At 46.9% G+C, this 20809-nt stretch overlaps 1 protein-coding gene and 2 long non-coding RNA genes across 4 annotated transcripts in view; 2 read left to right on the top strand and 1 right to left on the bottom strand.

The window, feature by feature from the left end:
• LOC135388130 (uncharacterized) overlaps positions 1 to 12189 on the bottom strand; it is a 65733-nt gene extending 53544 nt beyond the window's left edge. For both annotated transcript variants that reach the window (XR_010421289.1, XR_010421290.1), the window contains exons 1-2: positions 12151 to 12189; positions 10364 to 10577 (exon numbers count right to left, since the gene is read on the bottom strand). This is a non-coding gene — a long non-coding RNA (uncharacterized LOC135388130). The remainder of the gene's footprint in view (positions 1 to 10363; positions 10578 to 12150) is intronic.
• Positions 12190 to 13420: 1231 nt separating this feature from the next.
• On the top strand, positions 13421 to 17214 carry LOC135388123 (uncharacterized). The gene is made up of 5 exons (XM_064617468.1): positions 13421 to 13654; positions 14443 to 14539; positions 14667 to 14736; positions 16216 to 16333; positions 16950 to 17214. The coding sequence occupies exons 1-5, from the start codon at positions 13520 to 13522 to the stop codon at positions 17133 to 17135; spliced, it is 606 nt and encodes a 201-aa protein (XP_064473538.1). The 5' UTR covers positions 13421 to 13519; the 3' UTR covers positions 17136 to 17214.
• On the top strand, positions 13661 to 14418 carry LOC135388126 (uncharacterized). Its single transcript, XR_010421288.1, has 2 exons — positions 13661 to 13945; positions 14205 to 14418. It is a non-coding gene; the product is annotated as an uncharacterized LOC135388126 (long non-coding RNA).
• Positions 17215 to 20809: the final 3595 nt, after the last annotated feature.

The following is a 20809-nucleotide window of genomic DNA, read 5'->3' as shown; positions in this document are numbered from 1 at the left end:
CGTACTTGGAAGCTAGCGGTGGCGCTACTCATCGACCCGGTTATTGCTTCCTCAATTTCTGCAATACTTTGTACTTCAGCTTACCTTAGTATTTTTGTACAAGCGGTGGATGTCTCACGAGAGATGCTTCTTTCTAAAGTTGATTATCATCATTATTCTACGCATTTTCATAGGAGCTGTTGCTGTCGTCTGCTACGGTAGTAGCCTTCTGCGTGTTCAAAATTCAAATTTCCATTGTCCAATCATGATGTAGATCTCGCGGGCCGATGAGTAGCGCCGCTAGCGGATCGTATGGACGGGTTCCTCATAGTGGTTGCCGATTATGACATGGTCGTTATAACCTAGTAGGTCGTGTGCGCGACATACTGTATAAACGGAACAGTGTTGGCCAGTGCATGGCAACAGAGCCATAGCACCGCTGCAGAGTGCTGATGGTCTCGCCACCTGTCTTGCATGCGTAATGCAGCGTTTCCATAACAACTGCTCATCATACCACACGTAGGTAGTTCAAATCTGAGAGTCCGATGAATTCTCCATACGAAAGGTCATGATAATGTTATCGGCCACAGGAAGAACAACGCCGAGTGCGAGTTTAACGCTGAACAGAGAAGGAATTCAGATACCACTGCAAAACTATGCAAGTCTTGTGGTCAGTGCTGCTGCGAGGAATATGCTACTAAGGTATATATGGCATGCGCGTAGCACGCAACTTGGACTGCTGGATCAATATAGGGACGGAGCAGATGAGAATGTTAATCAGCAACGAGAACTGCCTTGTGGTACAGCAAGCACGTGTCGTCGGCGCTTTAGAATGTGTGATCTGCTAACAAATTCCTGGCCCATGCATGAAGTGTGCAGCCTTAGCATTTTATGCTATAAGTACCGGTCGGTATGCTTTGCGCTGTGTGTTTTAGCCGTGCCCAAAGTAACGAGGGAGGGTATACTTGCCTGGAAGAATCTGACACTTTGCTCACGCGAGACGCAACGCTTCGCGGGAACGAAGTGTCAGACTCTTCCAGGCAGTTCGCTGCCAGATATCTTCCAGGTTAAACTTTGGCGAACGCCTCTAAGTGTACGTTGAGTAGAGTGGTCCGAACGAGGCGCTTGTCTCAGAGGATAAATAATACTTGAATAATTCGTGCCATGTCTAAATGATGCAAAATTAATAATCGCGATACGACTGTGATGGTCGGTTACAAGCTATTATTCCCTAATATTTCCTTATTGCAAGTTATTATTCCCTATTATTTCCTAGCCCTGGTGGGGGAACTAAGGCATTAAAGAGAAAAGGAGAAGCGACATCATTATTGTGATTCAGAAACGGTTGCACGGTACATTCAGGAAAAATCAGTCTTTTGGTTGTCAGCAGAGCCGTAGCGATTGGGGGGGTGGGGGTGGGGGGCAGCCGTCCCGGGCGCCCTCGCTGCGTTTTCCTCGGGCGCCCACCCGGGCGCCGAACGGCAGGCCCTTGAAGGTTTGGTTAGACAGAATAAAGCGAGAATGAAAAGAATTTGAATTTACGATCTCGGTAGTGCAAATGAGTGCGGTAGTGCGTTTTCTTTTCTTTGTTTACAGAGCTCCTGACGGCAGAGGGGGCGCTTCACGTTTACCCTTCCCTGGGCGCAAACTCGCCTCACGACGGCCCTGGCTGTCAGCGTTTGATTCACTTTCCACGAGGTAATGCACTCGGATGCAAAGCAACAGCGGCAGAAACGCGCGATAAACTTGCGCGATTCTTTCCTGTTGCGGGTCTCGCAGAGCACAGAACTGCACATTTTGTATAAGTCATCGTTAGCAGATGTGAAAGTTTCTCCAATACGCCAAGTAATCGATTTTCAATAAAGGCTTCCACGTAGCTTGGCCGTCTAAAGTTCCGTGCGCGATCTTCGGTTCCCGAAAAAGCGCAGCTTCAAGCTCTGTACTCCTGTTCATTGTAGAACCGAAGAATCAAATATGGAGCCGATCTTCTGAACCGCTCGATCCAGTGCTTCGTCATTGTCCATCTATGCCATTTCGTAAAACGTGAAAGCTTGTGTAGGTATTTGTAATCCCTTCTCATAGTATAGTTGTGCAAGAAGATTGGTGTTGGTGTTTCCTGCATTTCTCGCGCCGAACCAATAAGGCGAGGATATCCAGTTTGCCTATATATCTATTGTCTCGTCGTCTGGTCTTTCTCCTTCTGCTCCCGTCGCGGCATTTTATTCTGGTCTTCGTTCGTCTACTTTTTACGAGCTTAACTCTGCGGATCGATCTTCGTTGAGACCATGTTGTAAGAAGTTACTTTGGCCACGTTCCAACAACACTGAGAGCGGCACTGGCTCTCCTTTTTCGACTACTCCTTTTTCTTCTTCTTCTCTTTTTTTCTCTCTCTCTCTCTCTCTCTTTATATATGTGGATGGCCCAGACACTGTCGCTAACGGTAGAACGGACCTTTTCCCCCGAAATGTACGGGCGCCTACGCTTAGTGCATATTTCTTGGGACGTGAGTCCTGTGGTCATGAGAGTGGTGAGTAATCAGAAAGGAAACTGCCTGACAGTGTCCTTTTTTTGCGCTGTCCTAAAATACACACCAGTCCAAGTAGGGTAGTACTGGTAAACTTACCTTCCTGACGAGCGTATAAGCCTTCAGAAACTTCAGCCGAAGTTTTTTTCTAGCAACGTTCCACTAGATGCCAACGTACAGGCTCTTTTGCAATGCATGTGAGAAGCCGCACGAGAACGATTCATCAGTTCCATTAGCTGTGAAGCCGAGATAGTGACACACACGTACACGGTGATGAACCTCTTCATGAACCTGCACTGTCACGACCTGTCACAACTCGTCACGGCTACAGCCGTGCTCTTCCTGAGGTCTATGAGAAATATATCGTACAATAGGAACAATCCTGGGTAGTTGGTATAGGTTCATGATGACGAATAGCAGGGCAACAACAGCAGGACAGGACAGGACAACAATACAGGACAACAACGACAGGGCAACAATAGCAGGACAGGACAACTGCAGTTGACGAATAGCAGCAAGAAGACAAGGACAGGGTAGAAGGAGACAGGACAACTGCAGATTTTTTATTCTGTAGTTGTCCTGTCTCCTTCTACCCTGTCCTTGTCTTCGTGCTGTTATTCGTCACCATGAGTCTATGAGAAAGCCTGGGTAAAAGAACGAACCTAACACTTCTGTAGCTGCCAACGATAATCTTGCGATTAGATTTCTTTTCGACGTCACTGCTATAACAATACTGATAGACAGCTCCGTACAAATTTTACCAAGCTGCACTCAACGTGTAGTTTTCTAGTACCAGAACAAAAAAAAAAGGGGAAACAACGTTCTCGGTAAATAACGTACAAACAACGCCTACCACGTGATGGGGGAGGAGTAATTAACGACCTCGTGTCGTGAACAGAGCCCCGCTTGCTTGTTTCTACAGCAGCGAAAACACCGCGTCTAATTGCTTTCTCCTTCTTTGCTGCTGCGTCGTGACCCAGCTCTGTTTAGCCACCGAAAGGCTAATAATTGCTCTGCCCTCGACAGTGCTCGTTTTAAGTGCATGCGTATTGTGCAGTCCTTACAAATAAAGGCTACCGTGGCCTGTCACAAAACTTCGTCAATGCGATAAATGATGCGCACCTTAATGGCAGCATTGCATAATTTGCATATAGGCTGCCAGGATGAACGCGGCTCCGTCTACTCCAAGACACTATAACACTCAACACTTCAAAATAACAACAACAACACTAAAACACTCTCAACACTTTAAAACAACAACACTAAAAGGGACAGCTCACTCTGCAAGTTTCAATCCGTAGATGAACTCGAATCCACACTCGATCACTCGATCACTCGAATCCACACGGTTTGAAATCCGCGCGCAGAAAGATGTAGGCGCGACGTCATGATGGGAAATCTGGGCGTGGCCTTTGCGTGTGACTTCACCCTCTCGTGCCGCAGAATAGAACTCTCCCCGTTTGTAAAACAGCGCCACCAATTTGGTAGAGTTGAACTACGCTCGAAGCTACGGGCGAACAGGGTCGCACCCGAAAGCCACGGTCTGGAGGGGATTACGATAGTTCGTGAAAGGGACGCGACCTTCACCGTGTATGCACACGAGCGACATTTCCCATGCGAAAAGCATCATAGCTTTCTGCTGTCACGTGTGCACGAGCGCTCAACATCGTGTCTTCACGTACAATGCTAACCGTGGGGAATATCCTGCTACACAGCCACAAGATATTCCGTAGCAGACGACAGAAAAACACGATGACGGTGTCGTCTGCTAAGTGTCGTCTGCTAAATGCGCAGTACGCCGCTCCCAATATTCCGCACCGTGTGAATGCTCACATAACACGGGAAGGAACTTCGTCTCTGTAAGCAGTGCTTTTGCTTTTTCTTCCAATAGAATACTCTCTGAGGATGTCGCTCGTGTGAATACACGGTTAGTCCTACTTTTCTTTGAATAGGAGGCAGCGAACAAGTGCCCATTCGTGGAACCCAGCCCTCCCCTTCCGATTTGTTTCGGTTTCAGTCTGTCTACTAACGTCATGCTGACGTTTCTTGGGAAGAGGTCTATTTCTCCGTTACATATAATACGTGAGGATGAGGAGGTGTGAGAGAGGACGCTGACACGTCACGGAAAGGTCGCGCGAGCCGACAAGGAAATTCTCCAGTTGCTCCACCGACTGTTACGACAAAAGTACGACTAACTCTGGAAACAGGTCGATTTCTAGCGAAATGGGCTAGAATGACAGTTGCTTGGAGCCGAATGCTCCAGCCAGACATATTTGTCAGACAGCGAATTTTATCTTTAAAGCTCGGTGCTGGAAGCTACCCGGTACATCGGTTTTATTCCTAGATTCGCCATTCGGTGACGGTCTAGAGAGAATAGCAATTTTGACCTTCCAAGACGGATGCAACGCCGTTTCGCAGTTCTTCACCCAGCCAGTCCAGGAACGGTCCCTGCTAATGTCCGTGATGTCCGCACCGCACCTCTCCGAAATCAGGGCCGAAGAGTCGTATCTTATCGGCCCACGCAATTAGGTAACCACGAAGCACGCTCCTAAAACACGGAGCGAGGGGGTGTGAGGACATGGACCCGAGGTAGAGGTGTGGTAGGCGACCTTCCGGGTCAGAGCGTCACGCTCGGCCCCGATCATCGATCGCTGGCACGGATTGCGGATCTCCGCCCACTCACCCATAACACGTCGGTGGCTGCTGTCGATTATCCACTCGGTCCGAGCGAAGACAAGCTGCTTTCTCGCCGTCCCTCCTCAAGGCAAATCAATAGCCGCGTCTCGGGACTGGCGCCAACACGCTAGCGCGGCATATCGCTGCATCCGAGCGGACACGATCGGTCCGGCAGTTGTGGATCGGACGCTGCGTCGGCGTCCCGGGAAGCAACGAGGACAGGCAGGCAGCGGTACGGGTGCAACGATTGTGTCAAAGTTTGGGTAAGTAGGCAAATTTGTTTTACGATCATTTTGGAACACGCGCAAGTGTGCGGTCTCTCAGTCGGCAGAGAAACTCGGGATAAGGGGGGACAGCTGCCCCCCTTACCTCAGGCTGCGGGACCCCTCTCCCCATTTCATGCACGGTCATCGGGCAGGGTGTATGGTAATATTACGAGTAGATATTTACGAATTTTGAGCATTTTGCTAGTGTACGAGCTTTGCTTACTCCAAATGATATCTTTTTTTGGGTATTAAGGAAAATGTGTTACTTCGTGTAAGCGTGTCTACCGGTGCCGTAACTATCCCACGTGTCTTTGTTCTTGACATGAAGAAAGATTAGCAATTTGTTAATTAACAGAATGCCGTAAGCAGTGAAAATATATTTGGTGTCGTTCTGCACCGCGTGCAGAATATCTCGTTCTATTACGTCATCTTTCTACACAGAGAAAGTTAATAGTGTATCATGCAAGTCCTTCAAACTTCAGCTCGCCCTCCTGTATCGATAGACTTACCGACTCCCATGATCCTTCCTCAGTCGTCCCCTTTTCGACCCGAGTTCTCTCTCAAGTGCTATACAATCGCTACGGTCTCTGTGGTATAAAAGCGAGTCGCCAGTGTTCTGTAAAGTATCGCCGTTGAAAACATCTATAAGATATTCTAACGGTTGTTCTTGAAAGAGCCGAAATCGACATGTAAACGTTATCCATGACCATGACGAAGGCACTTTGACCTTCCGGAATGCCGCAGGAACCTCTACGTATGTAAACACCGATGCCACAAATTATTTTCTGCCACTACTTATAAGTTGACGTAAGTGAACCCACGCGTACTTTTTGTTTTTTAATTCGTTAGCGTTACAGTCCTCGGTACGCAAGAACGCGGCGTGATCTCTCTGTAGCCACGGCGCGGTGAGTGGAGAGGGAAGGAGAAAATGAGAGGGCGCGTGGAGAGCGCGACGCGGGGCACGGGCAACCGGCAGTGCAGCGTGCAGCTGTGGTGGTCGACAGGTTCAGGCATGTCTGCGAGACGGCGCCGCCAAGCTGAATCGGAGGAAGCCCGACAGGCTGGTTCAGCTGAGGATGCTGTCTTGCGTTAGCGTTGTGTAGGGTCGTGTGAAGGGTTCTGTAGCGTTGAAGGCTTGTGTACCGTTGTGAAGGGGAGATCCCAAAGGGTTTTCATTTTTTACATCGTACCGAGAAACGTTCTCCAATGTCTGTTTACGGCACTGGGCTCTTCAGTTTACGGGCATCAGATGACATCTTCTGGGTGGCCTGACAAGGACCTGCCACTGGCCATTGTAATGAATAAGAACAAAATTGTGACTGTCACTTCCGCAATTTTGTTCATGGACAAGTGTTGTTCCGGTCGGTACCTCTGCCCAGCAGAAGAACAGCAGAAGAACCCTGTTTGAAATATCGGCGATTCCAGTTGTCCAGGAATGTTTGCAGAGCTTCGATGTTATTCGGCGATCATACTTCCGCAATGGTTCTTCTATATAGGAATTGACTCTAAATGAGGCCTAATTTGCAGTGCGTTTGAATGTAAATATCGGGAACACCTGCAGCAGTCATTGATGCTGTCCACTATCTCACAACCATTCAGCGCTGTTGAGGCAGCTCCGAACAAACATATGCTTTTGTGGCAGCAATCGCACCAACAGGTCCTTCGTTAACCACAGCGCACGTCGACAGCGTTCGTGCGACAGGCCAATCAATGTTGTTCGTAATTCCATCGCAACAACAAATAAGTGATGATTATGTATATTGGGATGCTTCTCCGCTGAGGCGGCACACTATCCTATATTGCGTGAGGGGCAGAAGATAGTGAATTATGATGAATGTTCAGGGTTCACGCAGGAGCCCTGCTGCTGCTAAGAAGGTGATGAGGGCTTGAAGAGCTCGTAGCTGATGCGCAGGATTGACCGGAGGCCCAAGAAGTTGAGGAAGGGCAAGTGAGGATGTCCCAGTGTCTTCAAGTTGGCGCTGGAGGACGCGTCGCTCAGTGAAATACTTCTGACAGCCACACGCAATGCTCCAGCCTGAACAACAACAGCTTTACTTTTAAGATGATGGATGGCGAGTTTCATCGCCAGGGGCGCGATACTCTACTCCATTGCTGGTGATGATGCGGGGAACGAAATAATGAGCCCCTTCACAATAAGGATCCAAGTCCTATCGGGTGTCTAAAAATGTCAAAAGAGCTTTGAGGACAGAGCGTTGGTGGGCTGAATTTGGCCAGGGAGAGACCAAGCAATTTTGAGAGAGATGGAGGGCGAGAGTCCAGCTGATTAAGAGACCCGGAGAGTGCAGTTCGGGAAAGATTGGTATAGTGTGGGCAATGAAGAAGAATGTGCTCTAGATCTTCTAGAGCACCGCAGCGACAGCATCTGGGAGAGTCAACTTGTCTCCAGCGGTAACGCCACTGAGTTGAAAAAACCAACATCGAATCTCATTCGATGAGTTAATGCAGCATCCTGATGAGAAGTGTTTCGAGTCATGGGGGAAAGCGAGCGTTGGATCAACTCTTCTCAGCATATACGTATAGATATGGGGGAGAATGTCGGTTGTCCATTGGCGGGAAGCCAGGGGTGTCCAGTCTGAAGGTGCTGCTTTGAAAATTGAGAATGAAGCGATTCGGTCCTGTCCTAAAGAATCCTGCCGGAGCGAGTCAAGACTCTCGTGAATGCTGCGCTTAGCTGACCGACCTTGACACGTCAGGATACAAGTGTCAAACAAATGTGTTTCGTATTATGGCTTGCCACACTTTGGGTCGTTCGGTAAACGTGACAGTGTCTCATGTTTCTTCGCTTCAGTCTGAAGTTGTTCAGGAATGTTTGCAGAGCTTCGGTGTTATTCGGCGATCATATTTCCGCAATGGTTCTTCTATTAGGAACTGACTCTAAATGAGGCCTAATTTGCTTTGCGTTTGAATGTAAATATCGGAAACACCTGCATCAGTCAAGTTGCTCAGTCAAGAGCCCTTTCTTTCTTTCTTTCTTTCTTTCTTTCTTTTTTCACGCGGCTTCACGCATGCGCATAGTATTCCAGCTTTTCTTTTTTCGGAAAATGTCTTTCGTGATCATTTGAAAATTGTAACTACACAATACACAAATACATATTCAGCGTGAGCTGTCTCCACACTATTTGAAACGTTTCTTATAAGGGGTAATAAAGTGCAATAACTTATCCTTGCGGAATGCAATATGCCGTTGCCATGACAATACGAAAGTAACGGGATTCATCAGTTGTATCGTTCATGGTTTATGATCGATAGAGAGAAAAAAAAAAACGCAAATTACGCCTTCCCACTCTCTCTCCGTCTCAAGGAGGCCGACAATGTGAAGCGCGCTCTCATTCGTCTCCACAAAACGAATTGTCCAATCATCGCGGGCGGTCGTTTGAGGAGACCAATCCGAGGTCTCTCCGCACTGTCGCGCTCCTTGAGAAGGAGAGTGAGGACGTAAATTGCGTTTTTCTCTATCGATCATAAATCACGAACGACACGACGGATGAATCCTGTTGCGACGCTCCTTCCCACGTTGTTCCAAATAAATATCGAAGACACTCATTTGGAGCGACGTGAACCCGCACTCCAACATGAGAGAACTGATATTCTGAGGCTGGAACAACATAGAAGGGACAAATACATACAAAGCCTCAAATTAGCCTCAAAGCCTTAAGCGGTAATCCAGAGGATGTGGGTTCGAGTCCTACAGCTGGCTCACCTTTTCAGTGACTTTCATTTTTCACCGCATTCCAAGTTTTACAGCAAATGAGGTAGCGGACCATAGCAGAAAACCCGCATCGCGCATACCGATACTCATCCGCCTTTTACATCACTGCGAGTATCTCCGCCAGTGAGGCAGCGCGAGAGAGGTCATGTGCTTACGGCTGACCAATGGGAACGGCCGTATAACTCTGGCCCCTCCGACGTCAGAGTTTGATGCGTATACGTGCGTTCTAGGGTTTCTATCTAACCAAGTACGGCGCGTAGAATACCCCGGCGTGAAGTGCAGTGCGTGCACGACGTAATCAATGTCAAATCAAACGATCACAATCCCTTTAAACTCATACATGTGCTTATATTGTGACAATCTACGAAACGCTGACGGGTGTGGAGGAACTATAACACCCTTTTCCCTCGGAACACGTCATTTTTGTTAATTAAATTGACGAATTTAATTACATTTGAAAGTTTCGTTGCGGAAATTTCAGGTTTTCCGGTGTTTCAACATCCGCGGATTTCAACATCCCCTTCGGCTACGTCATTGGAAGGAGGTCGCGCTTCCCATGAGCGTGACAAAATATATGCCGACCTCTAACGGCAGGCAACGACAAAACGATTCCGTCCTTCCGTGTCGAGGTGTCACAGAAGCTAACAGTGTGAATGCACGCGATGGTTGTTAGCGAACGCTAAGCTCATGTTGTTCAATGAAGAACACGAAGCGTGACAATGTGTGGACACGTGGCATGCTCGAGAGGGCGACTCCGGTCGATGTGTTGCGGCCGCAGACGCAGCCGCACGTGGAAGCATTCGCTAATTACCTACACACGAATCGCGTTAGTTGGTGGTGGTGGTCCGTTAATTATGTAGTCAGTTGGATAGATGGCGTAGAAAAGAAAAAGAAATAATGCTCAGAACGTTCAGGAAACGGCTAATTATGTACGCGTATTTCTGTACGATGACTAAATGTCTTCAGAATATGATTCTTCTTTGTTGTTCTATGCGTGGGCTGTAACCTGTAGGAAAAGCCGGTATCGCGGCCTAAGGTGGCATAAGAAGCGTTGACAGCAGCAGGATTTCTGCATGTTTTGTGTTGTCCGTCCGTTGTATCCTCATGTGTTGGGAAATTACTGTGTATTCACACGAGTGACATCTTCACGGAATATTCTAGTGGAAGAAAAGAGAAAACACTGCTCACAGAGCCGAAGTTCCGTCCGTTGATCCGTTATGTTGAGCGTTCATACGGTGCCGGAATATCGGGAGTGGCGTACTGCGTACTTAGCAGACGACACCGCCAGCGCCTTCTTCTGTCGTCTGCTACGGAACATCTTGCGGCTGCGTCGCAGAGGACGTTGAGCGTTCATGTGACAGCAGAAAGCTATGACGATTTTCGCATCTTCCGCTGTAGTATTCTGGGGAATGTCGGAATACACGGTTACGGTAGCGAAATGTCTTTGAACGGCCGTGTATCCCAAAATGTAATGAAAACGAGCAAATCACGTTCGAAGGGAATGTGCGCTTCTGGAGGAAACAGAAATACTATCCAGTGTTGCCATCATTAGATCATTTTAAGATGGGGTACCCAAGCGGTTTCAGACCCCAAAAAAGGATAGGGAGTCACTACCGGGCATTGCGAAAACACTGGGTTCTGGGCACCCGCAGTGATACCAGCTTATTCCGTCCCTAAAAGCAAAAGTCAAAAAGCCCTAAAAGCCAGCACATCACACCCTCACCATTGACGGGCAACCCTCGACAAAGAAAATCCTTACACAGGGCCATGCCAAGGATACTGTTACCAAAACAACTTACGTGGATCATGCAAAACCACCCCTGAACCATGAACCAACATCATGGACATCATGAACCAACGTTAACACATTGTGAAACCATGAGACGTTCATCACACTTGAAGCACCGTTTACAACACCCTCGGTAACGGTACAAACCGGTGCGGCAGTCCCTGATTCCGACATTGCTGACGTGTTTAACAATCTCTTCTGTATAGTACTTTTTCTACCTGTTCTAGCTCCCCGTAACTTTCCCCCCAATGGATCCAATAACATTCAGTCCGGCTGGAATTGCCAAGGTCATCTTCTAGCGCTGTAGTTGACAATATCAAGGCCAAGTTTTTGAAAAACACCAAGCTGTACTCATCTTTGATTCTTAGCAAAATCTTTGAACAATCCTTGGAGACTGGGCATTTGCCTGACGCCTGGAAAATTGGCAAAGTCGTGCCGGTGCACAAGTCCGGGAGTAAGAATCTGGCTACAAACTACCGACCCACATCTCTCACTAGCGTGCCATCCAAAATCTTATAGCATATCATCTATACTCACTTAGTCAACCACCTTGAATCTATAGCTCATTCTTCAATTCCTATCAACACGGCTTCCGTAAACAGTTCTCATGTGAGTCCCAACTAGTATCTTTCATTCGTGATCTCCACTCTTTTGCAGACAGAGGTATCGAGGTTGACTGTTTATCCCTGGATTTTAGTAAAGCGTTCGACAAGGTATCGCGCAGACTTTTACTTCTCAAATTAGCTGGACTTAATATCGAACCTAAAGTTCTCTCATGGATTCATTCGTTCCTGATAGGCCGCTTACGATTTGTCACTGCTAACAATACTAATTCCGCACAGTCCCCAGTATATTCCGGCGTACCCCAAGGTTCTGTCCTAGGCCCATTACTTCTCATTTACATCAACGACCTCCCCGACTGCATCTCTTCCTCCATTCGACTCTACGCTGACGATTGTGTCATATATCGAGCGATTCATTCTAGCTCAGATACTAACTCTCTTCAGTCTGATCTCGCCTCGCTTCATAACTGGTGTTCGACATGGTCGATGGAACTCAACATTAAGAAATTCAAGCATTTAAAGATCTCCCGCAGCCGTAACGCTCCCGTTTATACAATTAGCATAACTCCACTTTGGAGTCCGTAACTTCATACAAATGCCTTGGGGTTCAAATAGATGCTCACCTTTCTTGGAAATCCCACATCATATGCAGTTCTGCCAACTCCTCACTTGGTTTCATTCGTCGCACTTTCTATATGGCCCCCTCAAACGTTCAACTGCACCTGTACAGATCCCTCGTGCGTTTCAAGCTCGAGTACGCTGCTTCAGTTTGGGACCCCGGAAGCAATAACCTTTCTAACATGCTAGAATCCATTCAAAATCGCGCAGCACGTTTTATCATGGGAAACTACAACCGCACAGCAAGTGTTTCTCTTATGAAACGGTATCTACAACTACCCCTACTAGCCTCTCGTCGTAAAGTTGCTCGCTTATTACTTTTTCATAAAATATTCTATCATGACGATCTCATCCTCCTCTCCTCTTACATATCATCGCCCACGTATACCTCCCACCACTTGGATCACTTTCGAAAAGTTCAAATCTATCACGGAAATACTAATTCTTTCTCCGACTCCTTTTTCATTCGCACCGCACGTGACTGGAACAGGTTACCGAGTGACATTGCTACCGCACAGGACCTGCCCTTTTTTAGGGATTCCATTACAGAGTTGTTTTCTGCATAACCCATTTTCGCACCCATGCTCTCCTGTTTTCCGGTTTCTATGTACTATGACTTTATATTATATGTTAATTGTTGCTACTTTATTTATTTTGAGGCTTGAGACTGTGGCTCTTTTGTAATATTTAATAATTTTCCACCATGTACACTTATATGCTTATAGTCTGTTCATTCCGCGTTCTTTGATCGCCCAGTGCGCCTTTCTGTCACTGTTTGTATGTGTTTGTATTGATGTATTGAAGCCCCTCCCCTCTTTTGTGCCCTTGTAGCCCTGAGGGTATTGAAAAAAAAAATAAACCAGTATCAACGAAACCATAACATCCCAAGTACCCACCCAAGCAGCAAAATGTACTGAAAGTCGGGTGCAATAGGGGTGGACGGGTAGGTGGAAGGCCTTGAACAGACTCGTGAAACTAAGGAACATGGATAAGACACATACCGTCCACCCCTATTGCACTCGACTTTCAGTACATTGTGCTGCTTGGGCACAATTTCAAGCCAGTCTACGACATCAGGCTACAGATAAGCCCACGAATTCACGGGAAGCGTTGCTCTGCGCGTAATTATCATTTAGTGTCCTTCCGTTCTCCGCGATTAGATACACACACAAGCACGATAAAGACCGTTTGCACCACGCGCGTAACAAGCGCGGCGAAACACAGCGCCCTCTTGCGGTTTTGTTTGCCCCCGATACATTATAAAACAACATTCCCCTTCCCGCCAGTGCGCCGATCCGCTTCACCTGGCAAACACTCTGGTCTGTCTTTTTTTGTATTTTTCCTGGCGCGCAGGGGCTGCACACAGAGGCTGCAATGGGTGGATTACTACGAGCTGTCCTGATGACTGTTGCTGTTCTTCCTTGTCTTCACGTAGTCCAGGGCATCGCACGGAAAGCCGTCTGCTACTCCAAAGGGAACGTGTCCATGGCTCTCTACTTTGAACAAGGAGTGAGTAATTGGATTACGCGGCAATAAGTGCCCTGCCTTGGCTGCCTTGCATACGTAGTAGGGGCGGTCCTCGGATGTTTTCTGCGCAGCGAAGGCTGTCGGCGCGTGCGTTTGCAATGGCGGGAGATTTGAAGCTTGTTGATACGGTTCGGTTGAGCGGAGTGTTCGGGTATGTGTTGTAAATGAAGGTCGATGGCGGTGCTGTTTGTTAGACTCGATGCTGAGTACTAGCGCAATGTTTAGTGAGTACAAGCGGGGTGTGCCAATGTACAGGTCATCGAGTGACATTGTGTAAGTGGCATAAAATGACACTATTACTCCCTTTATGCTTTGTCTCCAGAGTCCATTGACGCAGAGTGCTGATTCTCGCCTTGCTCTACGAAAAGAAAAGCAGTAAATTGCAGCTTCTACTCCCCCGACCTTGGAATTACTCCCCGTTTTAGACCCTGACCCTTGAAATTTACACCCCGGCACTGCAAATGATCCCGACACTTAGCCTACTAAGCAGAACTGAACAAAAGGAACTGACAAAAATTACCGGAAATTATAGCTTGGTAGCCGCAAGACTGTGCTTTGTGAGCTCTATTGCATACTGATGTTGTCCAAGCTGGCAGCGACAGTATCTTGCTGTCACCATTGATCGTAACACAACTGTCGAGAATTGTGTTCATAGCTCGGCGTCTTCAGCACTGAGGCAGGTATGAATATCAGCAACTCCGGATAACACAAGGGTGTATGCATGCTTTTTTTTTTTTTTTTTTCTTCAATGCTCCTCTTAACGGTTACAGAGCATAGAACTACCAGTCTCCATCAACGGTGAGATTACTGGCCTCTCACCTGGCAAACATGGCTTCCACGTCCACGCGCTCGGCGACTTCACAAACGGTAGCATCTCTTTCATCTCTATGCGCTGTAATGTATTCAGTCGATTGTTTCCAGCACAATCGTATTCTAGTATACGCCACATGAATATAATGGCCCTGTCGTTACCTTTATTGTCGGTTCTACTCAGGTTGTGCTTCCACCGGACCTCACTTCAACCCTATGAAAAAGGACCACGGAGCTCCCACTGACAGCCAAAGGTGAGTCTTAACACCTCAACTATCAGTAGCGCAGTCAGAAAATATTTTGGTAGGCATTCTATGGTCACTTTACATGTGAGAGAATTTGCCCTCTCCCAAATGTACGATTTGGGCGCTGCCATAAGGTATATTGTAACCAGAGTTGCACGTAACGCGTTACTAGTAATTGCGTTACTAGTAATCAATTACTTCGTTAATTTTTAACGTAATCAATTTTGTGAGCAAGTAATCTGATTACAATTTACGGTAATCAATTGCTGAGTAATTGATTACTTCTTTAACCTTCTGTCAACAATGGCAACCCTTTTCAGAAAGCCAATCTGTTCTTCTGTTCCACCACCACTTCGACTGAAGCAATGACGCAGAGGTCACTGTGACAGCAGTCTCTCGTCAACACGTGTTATACACACGTGTTATTACCACAGTAATGATACAACCGCGATAATGATATTACAACCGTGACCTACTAGAGCAACAGTAACATAGATGACTGTATTGATAAATTGTGGGGGCTGAACATAACAGTAACAAAACGAAGCCCAAGTTTCGATGTTTTAAGAGCATGTACAAATCTGTCTTAAACGCGTGTATGTGTCTTGTATGTTGCTTTCAAAAGTATTTGAATTTCACTTATGTATGTTGGTGTCTCATATTAGAATTTGCAACAAGCGCTGCATAGTTGCATTCGCTGCAGTCTTGTGGGCCATAGGAAAGCCAACAATTTAAAAGTAACGGGAAAAGTAACGCATTACATTTTTGAAGTAATTTGTAGCTGTAATCAACTTTTTTCGAGTATAACGTCTACAACTGATTGTAACAGACGACAGAAACACTGTCGTCTGCACAGTGCGCTACTTCCGATAATTCCCCCACCTTGCGAAAGCTCAACTTCACACGCAGCGGAACATGGTGATCCGTTTGTGCTTTTATCGGCCCAGACGCAGGCTTTAACCCCCCCCCCCCCCCCCACACACACACTCTCTTTCTCTCTCCCCCATCTGAATATTTCGTGGGGATACTCCTTCCGTGAATACGCGCTATCGTCTGCCGTAATAACTACCTGTATTTTTTACGATTACTTGCCCCAGCTGCTATATTCAGCAGTTTTCACCAGTCTACCTCCAAGGTTCCATGGCAGCTCTGATAACCTCGCCCCTGCGAGTAAGCGCCAATCCGAACCAATATATTCAGCTATTCTATCCATTAGCAAAATCAGTGCAGACTTGTCTGCACATCCATATTTGCGACGGATATTGAACGACACGCATACTCTTCGTGTCCTTACCTTGCTGCCAAATATCCCGTTTCTATGCACACTACTTAGCGTATCGTGTTCACCATAATTCATCCTGTCGGTGTGGGTCCAGTTTCCTGTGGCTACCACGGGGAAATATCCCATGTCATCACTTCATCATTTGTTGTTGTTGTTACCTTAGTACCCTGTAGGTACTCAATCTGTACACGTGCTTCTCTCTTCAGGCACGTTGGCGACCTCGGTAACATCGAAGCCAACACTGACGGACTTGCCATCATCTCTATGAATGATGACCACATTTCCCTGGTCGGCGCCCATAACATCATTGGACGCTCGCTCGTGGTGAGTCGATAAAATCGTCAAATCGCCTCCCACGACTCTCTCAGGAGCTAATATACGCCTCACTTCCGATATGAAGCATGTAATTAAACTCCAACTGGTAGTCAGCAAAAGGAACTCTCACACAGTTGCAGCACACGTCGGACGTTTGATACAGGGTTCAGAGACATTTGGTCGAAAGCAGTTTGATCGAACGCGGGACATTTGGTTGAAAACCACTTGATCGAACGAACGCAGTTTGATGGAAACTGTAGCGGTCGTTTGATCGATTTTTTTTTTTTTTTCACTGAGTGTCGAAAGTGACTAACTAGTGGTCTCCCCTCTTCGGCTACAAAAAGCAAAGAAAAAACGCAGGGGACACTGATTGTCTGCTCCGTATGCTCGAGTCAAAAGTTACAGAAAAGGTGGTGCCGACAACACACTGCATGCAGCTTCGAATTCCCTTCGATCAAACGGCGTTCCACCAAACGCCTTCGACCAAATGGGCGGGCACCTTGATAAAGCAGTCCTGCATTCCCATAGCACTTCCTCCGTCTACTCTGCCGCGCAAACTCCCCCCCCCCCCCCCCCCCACACACAATGGAAAAAAATCATTTACGTTTTTTTTTTTTTTTTTCAGGTCCACGAGAAGCCTGATGACCTTGGCAGAGGCCAAACGAACGAGAGCAAGACCACTGGAAGTTCGGGAGCTCGCGTCGGCTGCTGCCTTGTGGGATTCGTTTCTGCTTCGGTTCAGCTGTGTCCAAACTGGACTCTGGCTTCTTTGTTGCTGATTCTCGCCTCCAAACCACTTTTGTACAGCTAGGGACTTTTTACAACCCCTGTATATACGCCCTTTTATTGCTGCCAATTTTGACGAAGTCAAATAAATTATATTTTCGTTAGTTGCTTCTACTGTCCGTGACACTACCCTAACAAGATAACTCACTCATCGTTGTACACACTTGAACTGCCGAACAGGGGATATATTTCGAAGGTCGAGAATGAGGGGCTGCTGGGAAAATTCTCATGCAACGTTGCCTCTCGTAGTAATTTCATCTCGTGTCTATCATATTCTCCACAGTGGCAACAGCACATACCAGGTACTATACGGAAACGCAGTGGAACGGAACAAGCCTATGCAGGTAAACAGGGGTAAAAAAAATTCAAGCGTTTAGCGTCGCGATGTGCCGGAAGCACATGCCAAAGCCACTGCCACTTCGCCAGCACGTACACAAATGACTATTCAACAAAACCTACCTTTCGAAAACCTGTGTTCTGGTCGAACGACATACTTCACTGAAGTTTTTAGGTGTCGTATTTGAAACTGAACTTGCTAAGGTTGCTGGTATTTTATGCATTATGAGTTTTCTCCCTACCAAAGCGAAGTGTACGTTATATCACGCTTTAATGGGTTCCAAACTCTATTATTGCTTCTTGATATGGGGTACAATACAGCACGAACTCATTTAAGCTTGTTGAGTATACAAATAAAAAGAGTACATGCCATGGGAAATGTTCCGCAAACTATACTTCATCCTGACCTCTGTTTCTGAATATATCTAAGTTGCTGACGACAGTGGCGTCGGAACTATTTTTCCACTGAGGGAGCGAAACAAAGTGCTACCATAAACATCATCACCACTTATTTTCCTTTGGGGCTCATGCTGGCGTTATACAGTGTTGCTACGCAAACTGTAAACGTGCTCCAGACAAATTACGACATGTGCATATTTGTACAGTAGATCTAACATTGCAGAAGTATTGTAATTAAATTGCGCTTGGTGGCGGGCTAGTTGGTATGAGTTCAGTGCGTCCGGCTTTTTGTACCTCTACGCAGTGCGTAGACTTCTTCAAGTAATGTGTAAGGAACTTCGGCGGACTTGTCCCCGGGAATTGTCGTCGCGGCATGTACGTGTGCTGGGACTGGAAGCGAATATCGTCTGATCTGCACACCTTCTGCGAATAAACGAGACTTTCCTGGGGCGGTCTCGAGCTCAGCAAGAGCCCCCCTCTGAGTGGGTGTCACGCTGTCGTTATCACTCCAGGGCGACTCAGTAAGAAAAGCCGGGTAAATGACAACAGCGGGTAATTTTGGACATCGGTACGGTGGAAGGTGAGGCACCAGCAATCAGGTTAACAGCTAGAATATTTTACTATGACAGGTGAACGTACAGGGTGCCCCAGAAAACGTGTCATTGAATTATAATAAAAAAACTACGCCACCTAGAATCATGCGGTCAACAGCATTTGTTCTTATTAGGTTTTTGCCACCTCCTAATGTGAATGTCATGTACTCCAAGCTTAATTATGTATATTTTTGAGAACTGAACTCGGAAATTTGCCAAGTAAAGGTAACTTTTTTACGCCACCAATATGAAGAGCGTGCCGAATTCACTCAAAATTCATGATAATTGATATTCACGAGCTATCCCATCGAAAAAAATAGCCGAATATCATGCTTTTCGGGGCACCGGACCATAACGCGCGATGACTTTTTGAGCGCAATCGCTCTCAGTGCGACGAAAGGAGGTTCCGAAGCCAGCCCACAGAGTGATAGTAGAAAAAGTAACAGTTCCTAAAATTGGGAGAGGGAAAGCATTATCCCAGCGAAAGTCGGACGTGATAAGCCGTGCCTGCTTTATCTCTTTCTGCGATGTCGGTGAGGGCTGGGTTTCCAACCTCCTTTCGTCGGACTGACAAAGATTGCGCTGAAAAATTCATCGTGCGCTATTCTGTGCGACCTCCGTAGAGTATGATGTTCGGCTATTTTTTCCGATGGGATAGCTCCTGAATATCCCTGTCAATTATCATTAATTTGACTAAATCAGACACGGTCTTCACATTGGTGGGGTAAAAAAGTGACCTTTACTAGGCAAATTCCCGACTTAAGCTCGCAAAAATTTACATAATTAAACTTACGTTACACGACATTCACATGAGGAGGTGGCAAAAATCCAGTAAGAACAAATGCAATTGACCGCATGACCCTAGGTGGTGTAGTTTTTTTTTATTATAATTCAATGACACGTTTTCTGGGACACCCTGTATACATAATATGAAGACAACAAACAAGCTGCGATACATATATCTCCTACCAGAGGTGTGGCCTTCTCCGATGTCTATGGCATTTAATAACCCTGTAACGCTGCTGCAGGCGACGACTTGATGGCGCTCCCTCGAAGTTGCCGCTGCCGACATATGAACACAACACCGGTGCGACGTTTCGTCTCAGTCCATCGCACTTGTCGTACTACAGGTCTTACACGCCATCTCGAAGTGGGCACCCTATAGCCACAACCGAATGAAATCTGTGGCTGCACCTCGCAAACCGCCCCTATAACAACCCTCCGTCTTCAACCAGGCGGTTTCTTTGTGTCCTTATTTCCCCCAGATGTCTGGTGTCTTGCGTGCCTTTCGCGATTCCCGTTTTGGCCTCTGTCCCCCCACCCCATCCCGTGGATTGAGTCTGGTAATGTTCGCGCCTCCTGGTACACACTTTCGGACTGATTTATTGCTCTTCGAAACTTCGACAGTGCACCTTGTACCACAAGCCTTGCCATGGTCAACTCCAGAACCCTGTGAACCTGACACCATTGGTATGTAGCTCTTCTGAAATGGTCTCCGCACACAGTGACAGTGATAGCTCTGTGTTTATTGCTCTCTAAATTTATGGCCGCCGAAAGAACACATGCACGGGCCATTCCGTTAGACCGTAGTAGATTATGATGCTAGGCTGACACTGGGGGACTGTTCCGGCGCCCCTGCTGACGATATCTATAGGCTGCAGGGGCAACCGCGAATTTTTTTCGTCTTTACGATTTATCTGTTCAGACTGTGCCTTGTTGTCTTTGCAATGTGCTGGAATTATGTGTTCCGAGGGGTCGTATTAGGTATGTTGATCAAACTATATGGCCTACCTAATAGTAAAATATTGTCAGTACAATGCAGAAATCGCCGCAGTTCGTCCTCTTCATGATTAAAAAATAAAGTTGTTAGGACTTCTCTACACCAGGTGCAGTTTGCGTATGTTCCACCTGCTATTACTACTCTTCTTGAGGTAGTGGATTGTGTTGGTTTGGGTATGTTGGTTTTTATCTATTGTCTACTCGCTTTTTACCAGGTGCCTCCTCCTGAGACGGGGATTTGTTTCCCTTATGGTTATTATATAAAGTACGGCAGAGGGCCTGAATACTAGCTCCCCCTAGTAGGCAGTTTTAGCACACCGTTGCTAAGGGCATCGTGCCTATCTGAACCAATCGCAGTCGTGTGTGTCTCATAATCTACAGATTGGTTCCGGTTGATACAGTTCGATGCCAGAAACGTTAGGAACGGTTTCCAATCGTCCTAAAATAGGTCCTCAATACCGCAGCCAGCAGTACCAAAACAAAAACGCAAAATCAGGAGTTTCAGGGTTCCACAGCAGTAAAGAACAACAAGAAAAAGACATACGAATAGATGAGTTCAGAAAATCCCAGAGTGCTTAGCGCCGCTTTGAAC

This window comes from Ornithodoros turicata, chromosome 3, assembly GCF_037126465.1.
Source record: "Ornithodoros turicata isolate Travis chromosome 3, ASM3712646v1, whole genome shotgun sequence".
NCBI classification, from domain to species: Eukaryota; Metazoa; Arthropoda; class Arachnida; order Ixodida; family Argasidae; genus Ornithodoros; species Ornithodoros turicata.
The sequence above is the reverse complement of the archived record's forward strand: the minus strand, read 5'-3'. Positions and strand labels throughout refer to the sequence as shown.

Bases quoted from the DNA above. Each gene is read 5' to 3' on its own strand.
- LOC135388123 (XM_064617468.1), top strand. From the start codon at position 13,520: ATGGGTGGATTACTACGAGCTGTCCTGATGACTGTTGCTGTTCTTCCT. The intron at 13,655-14,442 runs GTGAGTAATTGG...TAACGGTTACAG, and splicing joins CTCTCTACTTTGAACAAGGA to AGCATAGAACTACCAGTCTC. The intron at 14,737-16,215 runs GTGAGTCTTAAC...TTCTCTCTTCAG, and splicing joins GCTCCCACTGACAGCCAAAG to GCACGTTGGCGACCTCGGTA.